This window comes from Nelusetta ayraudi, unplaced genomic scaffold, assembly GCF_046127955.1.
Source record: "Nelusetta ayraudi isolate G7.1 ecotype Tasmania unplaced genomic scaffold, CSIRO-AGI_Nayr_v1 ptg000100l, whole genome shotgun sequence".
Taxonomy (NCBI): domain Eukaryota; kingdom Metazoa; phylum Chordata; class Actinopteri; order Tetraodontiformes; family Monacanthidae; genus Nelusetta; species Nelusetta ayraudi.
The window spans coordinates 94509-105004 of NW_027466150.1; the positions used below are offsets into that span (position 1 = coordinate 94509).

The window sequence follows — 10496 nt, forward strand, 5'->3', positions numbered from 1 at the left end:
AGTCTCATCATATTACTTATTTATGGGTGAAAAGCTGAAACTTCTGGGGGAAAATACCTTCAAAATAACCTATTATTGTTTCAACCTACAAATCCTCCATTTCCCATAATGCACCGTACATTTGACTTTTGAACTCCGGATAAAAACAAGCCGATCAGCTGGCGTAAAGGCAAGAACATCAACAGGGGTTTGACACGAAAGGGGAAAAAAAAGAAAACAGCCGCCGCTAGCTGACGATGTCCCCCGACGTTAGCTGTGTGTGGCAGTCGGTGTGTTTTTAGACTGCGTACGTGTCCAGTTACCGAACGGGATGATGAGGCAGCATTTTAGTTTGTGACTCTTCGCCCGTCTGGCTGGAACACATCGCTCGGTCAGTCGCTTGAAAACCTCCAAGGTTATTTCTTTCCCAAGTTCTTCTTCTCTTTGTTGTCGGTGGCCACGTACACGCTTTTTGTTGCCGAGTTTCACGACGTTATTTAAGCGTCAACACGTCAGTCTATTTTAGTTATCATCCACAGGAGGACAACATGTTAGCTAGCAAAGCGTTGTACTGACAAAGTAATTAGAACTACACAAGTGGTCAAAATGTATGCTGCCTGTCTTTTATCTTTGGATGAATGCCGTTAGTAGTATTCAAATAGCGCGTAGTTAGGATCCAACGTACTTTTTCCAAAGTAAGTGTAAGCATAACGTTTTTTAGCCACGTCACAGTTTGGTTTTATGATTTGTTTGTTTTTGACTAAACGACTACTTAATGTTATTGATCGCGTTGCGTCTGCGGCCCAAGTGATACTTCAGTAAACAAGACTGTCGCCCCCGCCCTACTTGTCAGGTCCGAGATGAGCGGCCAAGGTCCAGCTGTAGATAAAGGAATGAACACGGTGCTGGGCTGCCAGGAGAACTACGCCTGCGGGGGTTCAGATGAGGCCACGTTCGAGTGCGACGAATGCGGCAGCCTGCAGTGCGCCCGCTGCGAGCTGGAGCTCCATCGCCAGGAGCGCATGAGGAACCACGACAGGGTTCGGATCGCGCCGGGCCACGTTCCCTTTTGCGACTCCTGCAAGGGCGACGGCGGCGGCGGTCGGCTCAGGGCGGCCGTGCGCTGCCAGGGCTGCAAGACCAACCTGTGTTTGGACTGCCAGAAGCGCACCCACAGCAGCGTCAACAAGAGGAAGCACCCCATGTCCGTGTATCCGCCCGTCAAAGCGCCCCAGGAAAACAGCGTGGACTCCGAGGAGTCACAGATGGAGATCCTGAAAGCTCAGATCGAGAGGGTGTGCAGCTTCCTCCTGGTGGACGAGAAGGAGGAGATGCAGGTATAATCAGGGATGTGCCCAAGTAGAGAATAATACCATGGCAACAGGGCTGATGCTAGTGCTTTTTAATTCCCAGGTGACTGACGAGGAGGACTTTGTGAGCAGGTTGGGATGCAGGCCGGAGGAGCTCCTCAAGGTGGTCTCCATCTTTGGAAACACAGGGGAGGGCAAATCCCACACGCTGAATCACACCTTTTTCCTCGCACGAGAGGTGTTCAAGACCTCACCCAACCAGGAGTCCTGCACCGTCGGGGTTTGGGCGGCCATGGACCCCGTGCACCGTGTGGTGGTCATTGACACGGAGGGGCTCCTCTGGGCTGGTAGGGGACCAATCAAGAGTTCTTATTTGTAGTCAGTGAAAATCCTCTCTTTGATGTCATCTCACAAGAATCATCCTTGTGAATTTGTTTTTCATTTTAATTATCATTTAATGCCAATAGAACCTTTCACTATTCCTCATTGACTCTTTACATAACAAAATTTCTTGGATATTATGCTGTCAACATTTCAAGTTAATTACTGTTTATTTATTTTTCTAATCAGGTGTCAATCAAGGTCAGCGAACACGCCTGCTCCTCAAAGTCCTGGCCATCTCCGACGTGGTCATCTACAGAACCCACGCCGACCGTCTTCACGACGACTTGTTCAAGTTCCTCGGCGACGCCTCCGATGCATACCTCAAGCACTTCACCAGGGAGTTGAAAGCGACCACGAGCCGCTGTGGTCTAGATGTCCCGCTGTCAACCCTGGGCCCTGCCGTGATCATCTTCCACGAGACCGTTCACTCCAAGTTGCTGGGATCAGGTTCGTGAGGAGCTGCCTCTTGACTAGTCGTCCTATAATCAAGGCCCCTCTCACTGCTTTTTGTTTTTTTTCTCAAGATAAACCCACCGAGTCGGCCGATCGTCTTCTCCAGGAGCGTTTTAGGAAGCTCGGCTTGTTCCCAGAAGCCTTCAGCTCCATCCAGTACCGTGGAACTCGGACCTACAACCCTCCCACCGACTTCAGCGGCCTGCTTCGCAGCCTGGAGCAGCAGCTGGATAACAACACTACCCGCTCACCACGCTCTGCCAGTGTCATCTACAAGGCTCTGCAGGTAAGTGACCTGTAACAAGATAAACCAGTGTGCTTGTTATGGTTTTTTCCTCGATCTTGTCCAGTGACTGCAGAGAAAACAAGTCTCATGACCTTCTTGCCCGTCTCTCTGCATCTCCTTTCTTCAGGCCCTGAGCGAGAGCTTTAGTGGAGATATACCAGACGAGCAAATGAGCAGTAATTCCTTCTTTCCAGATGAGTACTTCACCTGCTCGACTCTCTGCCTCAGCTGCGGGTGAGTGTGTCTCAGAGTGTAGCTTTTGTGGTTCCATTTACCACACTGTCGAATACACTTGGGGCAGACTTAGGCATTAGGATTAATCCCTGTTTAATGTCACTTTTGTAGACATTCCTCATACATTCCTTTTTGTGTTTAGCTCCGGCTGCAAGAGAAGCATGAATCATCTCAAGGAAGGACTTGATCACGAGGCCAAGCACCGCTGCCGTTACTCTGCACAGTACGACAACCGCATCTATACTTGCAAGGCGAGTACCAACCGTCCCCAGAATGCACTCCATTATTATATTGCGTGCGGGTCTTGTGTCTGGGTTCTGAGTGTCTGTGAACCTGAACTCATCAGGCCTGCTACGAGGGAGGGAAGGAGGTGATCGTGGTTCCCAAAACAACGGCCTCGTCTGACTCGCCCTGGTTCGGCTTGGCAATCTACGCCTGGTCTGGGTGAGTGGAAATGAATTTGTGCTTAGATGAAGGAAATAATTCTGTTGTTTTTTGGCATATTTCCAAGAAAATAATTGTATTTCAATGAATGTAAATGAAGCTCTGCAATGTGAAGATGCTCCACTGGCATCTGAGATGAAATGTAAATGTCTGATGGGATATTTACAGAGTTATGAAGCCAAGAGGAATCAGTTTCAATTATCAGTTTGCTCTTTCTCTGTCCAGATATGTAATTGAGTGCCCCAACTGTGCAGTCATCTATCGAAGCAGACAGTACTGGTATGGGAACCAGGACCCGGTGGAGACTGTGGTCAGAACAGAGATTCAGCACGTCTGGCCTGGGGTGAGAACAAAAAAAAAACAAAAAAAGAAACCGGCTCAGATGAACTTGTCAAATATCATTTTGTTGCTTTACACAACAGAAAGTGTGCCGGCCTTTCTGCTCATCTGTAATCCTCTCCACCGATATTGCAGTCTGACGGTTTCCTGAAAGACAACAACAACGCTGCCCAGAGGCTGCTGGACGGGGTCAAATACATTTCCCAGTCGGTGTCCGAGCTCAGCGTCAAACCCGCTAAAGCAGTCACTTCCTGGCTCACCGACCAGATCGCCCCTTCCTACTGGAAACCCAACTCTCTCATCCTGGTGCGTCGGCAGAGCTGTTAGCAAAACTAAGAGGCCCCATCTTGATTTTATTTATTTATTTATTTTTCTTTGTTTGCACCCTAATACATAGACAATACATATATATTATAAAAAACTGAAGAGTAAAAGTGAACGTAAAATAATTAAATAGAAGCTATAGAGTCTTGATGTATTAGATAGGAATTTTTTGTATGCCAGTCAAATGAAAATGCTTCTCCAAAACCTGCAGAAATGCCATAAATGCAGTGAGGTGTTCCAGACCAACGACACCAAGCACCACTGTCGTGCCTGCGGAGAAGGCTTCTGTGACTCCTGCTCCTCCAAATCCCGGCCGGTGCCGGAGAGGGGCTGGGGCCTGGCTCCTGTTCGAGTGTGCGACGCCTGCTTCCACAACAGGGAGATTCCAACCGGTAAATCCACCGTTAAAATAATGTTGCGTGCCATTTTCTGCGGGAGGGGATCTTGTCTCAGGTGGGCTGTGTTTTTCCCTTGTTGCAGAGTTGCTGGACGCTGCCTTGGAGGAGGAACAGGGAACCCTGATTGCCAGGAAGGTCGGCGAAGCCGTTCAGAGCACGTTAGGAGCTGTAGTTGGTGCCATTGATATACCTCTAGGTGAGAACTCCAGCCGATGAAGCCTGCATTTTATTTTTTATCCATCTTGTCAAATGCATTTTCCAATGGGCCTCCGCAGGAATCGTGAAGGACGCGGCTCGCCCGGCCTACTGGGTCCCCGACCAGGACATCCGCTCCTGCAACGAGTGCCAACGAGAGTTCTCGCCGCGCCTCTCCATCCACCACTGCCGCGCCTGTGGCCAGGGAGTGTGCGACGACTGCTCCCAGGAGCGACGGGCCGTGCCGTCCCGCGGCTGGGACCACCCCGTGAGGGTCTGCAACGGCTGCAACCAGAAGGCCGGCGAGCTGTAGCCACTTCAGGGAGGGGCCGATGCCTCCATTTAAAACTGGGTCATGATGATGCTTTGTTTTAAAAACAAAACAAAAAAAGGCATTGATTTAGAAGTTTTTCTTAATGTGGCGCTTCTCAGCTGCACCAAGACTGTATGGCTTTTGTTTTTTGTTTTTTAAACATTTCCTCATATTATGCACATCCCTGGATTTAATGTTTTCACTTTAACATGTCTATATTTTACACTGTGAACAAAAAATATCAGTGAGAGTGAGACTTGAATGCGATGCGAAACCTCCAGTGTTTTTACGACCGCGTAGTGGGACGTTTGCTTGTGTTTCAGTGTTGGTAAGGTTCAACATAGTCTTTGAAAACGATATCAATTAACATGTTACTCTGACGCCAATTAGACAATCCTCCTTAGTGTTACCTTATAGTACTGTAAGCATGTTTTTTGTAGTCTTGGGCTACATGTGTAAATCCTGTTGTAATACTGACAGCATCTTAAAGTAGCACTATGTAGTTAATCCACCTTGAAATGACAGTTGCATCTCTAGCAATGTGTCAACTGCGTAGGGCCAGTTGAAAGTTAATGAATCTTAAATACCTTTTAAAAATGTAATCTTACAGTAAAAAGAATTACATGGTGCTGCTTTAAACTGATTTCTGGTTTAGCACTTTTACTTTTGAGAATGTCTTTGCTGGATGACTGAGTTTATTATTCAGGATTATTATTCCTGAAGAGGAAACCGGTAACTTGAAAAATGTTGCTTCCTCCTCCAAACAACGATGAATAGCGGTCTTCCTCAACAGTCGCCCTGCTAGTTTTAGCTTCCCAGCCTCTTTTTATTTAGCTTGGGGAGGATTAGTTTGATCAGGAGCACCATGCACCAAGATGCATTCCGCTTTCACATTATTATCCCTATATACTCTAGTTGTTCTTTATAGGAAAATAATAAGAGTTGATTAATGTAGCGGCCACACTGACTAGAAACGGTTTTGCACAGAAGACCAACAAATGAAAGTTTCTGTGCTGGGTGTTTTTAAATAGACTTGTTTTGCTCTTAAAATGTCAAAAGTGCTAAAATGGAAAACGCGAGTGCAGTGGGATAAAACAAAGCTATTTTTTTTTTTTTTTTTCTTTGAACAAAAAAAGTTTTTTCAGAGTGGCTGGCTCACAATAGCAATGCAGTGCAGAAAAAAAGACTTCCAACCTTTCTTTGAGGCTGGACCCTCAAAATCTGACAACTCAGGCAATGTAGGTATGAGTTAGCTAGGCGTCATGTTACAAGTTGGCCTTACGGTATGACCATGTACCACATAGCAGGCCCAAGTCCCCTGAGGTCATGACGGGTTTGTATTCATCTCTGCAATTGACTTGAAGAGTTTTAGCCGAGATCATCTCACTTCAAGAAAGGCACATATCACACACGGGGGACAAATCGATGCCATCACGTTCATGTATGTTTATAGAATACAGATTAAACCACAGAAACCCTGAGAGTGTGTTTGTGTCATGATGGAGCAGGAGAGCCATGCCTGGTCTTGTTCAAGTATGGTCGTGAAATGTGTTTTATTTACGGCCGTCACAAATCCTGGTCCAATTCAGACATGTGATTATAGTACAAAATGTAGATCCATCATCAGAAAACGTGTTGGGTCACAATAGCAATTCCCTGAGACAGCACAGTATCTCTCTGAGGTAATCTTCCAGGTCTGTAGAATAAAAGGCATAAATAATCCAAGGCTAATAGATTTGGCCAAAAAATATACTAGCCATTTTCTTGTTAGGATAAAAAAAAGTTTTTATTTTTTAACCCATCGGTTTTCACTGTCAAACTTTTAAGTTGTCTTCCTCAGAAGTGTGACTGTCCGAACTGTAATATGCAGGGAAATATGCACCTTCAATTGGCAGTCTTTTCCCCCTAGAATCCTTGGAGCTTCTCCTCTATGTCCTGGTAGTCGGCGTTGTAAGGGAAATAGTAGAGGTCGTGTTTGACGGCCATGAGCAGGCCGGGCAGACCTCTTCTGCCGCCCAGCTTGGAGGAGAAGACGACGCTCGGGATCAGGTCGTTGGCAGCCGGGTGGGGCGACGGGATGGTCCTGAGTAGGAGGCCGTCCTTGAGGCTCCACAAGCGTGTGTAGCAATCCTGACCGGCTGGTGACAAAAGGAAGAAGAGGGGAGAGATTGGAAGTGAGGGTTCGGAAAGAGGGCATATATCGACTCCACGTTCTTCGCTCCTTCCTTCCTACCTGCCAGCAAAAGCCCCTCATCTTCGCACACGTGGACAGGAAGGTAGGCGTGTTCATTGTGGTGCCCCTTGTACTCCTGCACTGATTTGGTCGCTCGCACGTCCCACAACTTGATCTGTGCACGAGAGAAAAACATGAGGATGTCGTCAAAGGGCGTTGAGATTGAGGAGGAGGGGAGAATGTGAGGCCTCTTGCGCGCACTGGTCCGTAAATTGAGAGCAGAAGCCCTGACCTGGCCCTGCATGTCCGCAGCTATCAGGTAGTTCTCATCCCGCAGGATGTGCAGGGAGGTGATGGCCGACTCTTGGTGGAAGCGGTTGGCCTTCCTGCTGTTGTCTCTGCGGCCGCGCTGCCGCAGGTCGATGCTGAAGATTTCCCCGGATCGGCAGCCGTTGAACAGCACAGGGACCTGGGTGGGCAGAGGGATGGACGTCTCGCACACATCTGTCTTCTTTATTGCATTGGTTCTACTCGTCGGGGAAAAAACGCGATAAAGCATTGGACCTACCCTAACGGCAAACTGCTGAGCCAAAACATCGCTGCTGGTGCTGTACGTCTGCGTCCGGCCAGTCTCCGCATCTTTTACGATCACTCGACGGGACAGGCCTGCCGACACGTATGAAAAGATTCATGTATGGGTTTTTGAGTTCAAACTAGGGATGTTAACAGTTTTTACATGGGTAGTTAAAATCATTATAACAGTGTAGTGTAGTGATAGTTTGCATCCATAGTTCAAACAGTACCTATGTGACTTCAGAGCTATAAAAACTATTAAAAACTGCAGCTTCTGTATGTATTTTTCTATGTATTTTATGTACTGTATTTAACTATGACTTGGCAGATAATTATAACAATCATGTTTTGACTGAATGTGGGTATAACTTGAGTAAATGTGTTTGAAGGACAGATGATGATGATGATCAAGGACTGACCAGTGCTGAAGGTCTTATCAAATTGTGGGTTGAGGCACCAAGCGCAGGACCAGGCTGAAGGGATCTTAAAGCTGCAAAGGATCCCAGGCTGGTCTGAGCAGTGACACAATCAAAACATCCGTGAGAAGGTGCAAGAGAGAGTAAAAAAAATAAGGCGGAGACGTCTGTTGAGATGCTTTCTGATCCAACCTGGGTTAGAGTTGCTGAAGAGGGAAGCAGGAAGTAAACTGACACAGCCAGGGGTGTCAGCCGCTCCGACCAAACACAGCCTGACAATCAGTAGTCAAAGAAAAAACTATCTGAGCAGCTGCTTTTCGGATGCTAATCAGTAGGAGCAATGAACAAACACTGCTATGGCTGTAAAAGGATACAGGACGTGGGAATCTGTGTAGTTAACGGAGGCCCAACAGATGGAATTCACCTAAAACACAGCATTTACATGATGAGTGAAAAATATTGATCATATCTAACTATGTGTAGAATATTAAATGTCCCATAATAAACCAATTTTCCTGAACTCGGAATATTTTAGCTAAGGTTATCTAAGAAAAACGAAGATAAGAGCAAAGGATGCAGCATCATGTTCCCAGGAAAGGGGCTTGAAACCTACATTTAAAAACAAATTTCATCACTGCTGTTATTTTTTTTCCTAGTATGGGACGTTACAGATACTGAGAGGAGTACAAACGCCACGATAACCAGCTCTACCTTGCGGTTGGTGAAGTAGAGGTTGTCGCACATTTCCACCGACAGCGAGCCGCTGCTGCTGCTGCTGAAGTTCATGATGCCGTACTTGCAGCCTCCGTGTGACACATCGTTTACTGTAAACACCTGCTCACAGGCCGAGTCACCCTTGAAGGCAGGAAAGTGGAGAAGATGGAGGGTGAATTATGGCGATAGGGATCGTTTATACACATTAACTGCTGATAATTCAAAAGCAGAGTCGTTGTAGTTCATCTCACCACTATGAGCCTGAAGTTGTCCGTGTTGGGATTGCTGTTGTCTGTGCTGCGGATCTCGACTTTGTGCCGTCTCATTGCGCTGACCTTCACCTCGTGGATGCGCCTGGGTATATTGCATGTCATGTTATTGTTGTTGTACAAGAGGAGCAGCTCTATGCCCTACAGTGTAAACAAGTAATACCTGCAATAGGAATCCAGCTGCAGCAAGCCAAACTGTCTCTTCTGCAGTAGCAGTGAGGTGTTCCATCCTTTCCTTGGTGCTTTCTAGCAAGTACAAAGCATCTCTTATTAGGAATAAATACACACCTGTAAGTAAAGCAATGGAAAATAAAGGGGATGCACCTTTATGGGATTTTCATCCTCGGCAAGCTTTATGCTTCGCTGCTTTTCCCTTTCCTTCTCCTGCAACTTTTCTCTGGTGAGTGGGTTGCAGTTGTTGTGTCCGGGCAACAGGCGGAAGTAGCGATTTTTCTCCAGGTCAAAGTAGAACCCAGGCAACTCTGGCAACAGAACCGGTGGTTTAGCACAACTGCAAGGTATTTGGTTTCCGTCCTACTGGACACAGTGGACCGTCACCTGCTACTGACCTGGCGCACTACTGGCGGCCTGAGAGGAGGAAGAGGAAGATGTGGAGGGAGAGGAGGGAGGGGATGACATGACTGAAGAAGAAGAAGATGGTGATGATGAGGAAGAGGTCTGGTTTTCATGTCGCCTCTGAGGTCTCCTTTGTGAAGGTCCAGCATCAGCGTCTCCATACCTGGAGACAGATCACGAGGAAATGAACAATGGCGGGCGAACCACGTTGCTGACAACTAAAAGCACCTCTAATGTACAGCTTGTCGTATTATATTTTATATAACGTACCACTGGTCGTCCTGGTCCGAATGCCTGGACCAGCCGGGCTGTCGACCAGCCCCGTGTCGCCGGTACTGCCGCCTTGGCTGACGTTGGCCTTCTCGCCAACACCACTTCTTCATCCTGGGCCGGTCTTGGCTCCAAACAAGTAGAACCCACAGGTGTGACTATCGCTGACTCACTCGTCTACAGGATGTTTACATATCGGACAAGTAGTACCTTTGCTAGCCGAGATTTAGCATTTGACCTAATAATAGCTATTTTCACCTGCGCCTTCTAAGTGTGATGGCCAAAAATGACACTATTTAAGGCCCCTAATCAACTCTGACTCCGTTGGTTGTTAAACTATGCTTCTTTTCGCTTAAAAGCTGACTTATTTTCTATTGTTTTTGCATCACTGAGGACTACTAGGGGCACCGTGAGTGTCCTCCATTTTGTCCCGCCTCCGGATGGTTTTTATTCGCTAAATGCCACTGTCAGTCTATGACGTAGCTGCCATTTATTGGCCATCATCTTCAAAGCGGAAGAAAAATGTCCACGGATCAAAATAACATTAACGTCCATTCGAAATATCTCAATGGTATCGGAAAATTCACATATTACTTAAAGGAATTGCAGTAAATAATTTAATAAAGGGTTTTTAGTGTTGTTGTCATTATCATCGATATCTAATTGTTTTATAATTGTTTTACAAACGCAAAACGTGCATACTTCATTCCACACACATTTCCAAACAATAATTGTTCGATTTCTAAAAGGTGTGGTTTTGAATATATGATGGCAGGACCTAAATTGATGCTGTAGTTATCTATTTTTACGACTCGGATAATGATTTCGATCGATTTCTCTGAGGCC

The 10496-nt window shown here is 46.6% G+C and overlaps 2 protein-coding genes across 2 annotated transcripts; one reads left to right on the forward strand and one right to left on the reverse strand.

Moving 5' to 3' along the window:
* The first annotated feature begins 125 nt into the window (after positions 1 to 125).
* Positions 126 to 6140, forward strand: zfyve1 (zinc finger, FYVE domain containing 1). The gene is made up of 13 exons (XM_076048363.1): positions 126 to 370; positions 833 to 1316; positions 1393 to 1636; positions 1860 to 2120; positions 2198 to 2412; positions 2540 to 2646; positions 2789 to 2897; positions 2993 to 3090; positions 3316 to 3433; positions 3565 to 3735; positions 3965 to 4145; positions 4234 to 4347; positions 4427 to 6140. Exons 2-13 carry the CDS (start codon positions 840 to 842, stop codon positions 4657 to 4659), a joined length of 2328 nt encoding a protein of 775 aa, XP_075904478.1. The 5' UTR covers positions 126 to 370; positions 833 to 839; the 3' UTR covers positions 4660 to 6140.
* wdr21 (WD repeat domain 21) lies at positions 4799 to 10073 on the reverse strand. Its single transcript, XM_076048347.1, has 13 exons — positions 9651 to 10073; positions 9374 to 9543; positions 9129 to 9286; positions 8968 to 9050; positions 8787 to 8889; positions 8533 to 8676; positions 8196 to 8245; positions 8014 to 8093; positions 7825 to 7917; positions 7401 to 7498; positions 7125 to 7301; positions 6893 to 7007; positions 4799 to 6797 (listed from the first exon to the last, which is right to left on the reverse strand). The coding sequence occupies exons 1-13, from the start codon at positions 9761 to 9763 to the stop codon at positions 6565 to 6567; spliced, it is 1617 nt and encodes a 538-aa protein (XP_075904462.1). The 5' UTR covers positions 9764 to 10073; the 3' UTR covers positions 4799 to 6564.
* Between the last annotated feature and the right edge of the window lie 423 nt (positions 10074 to 10496).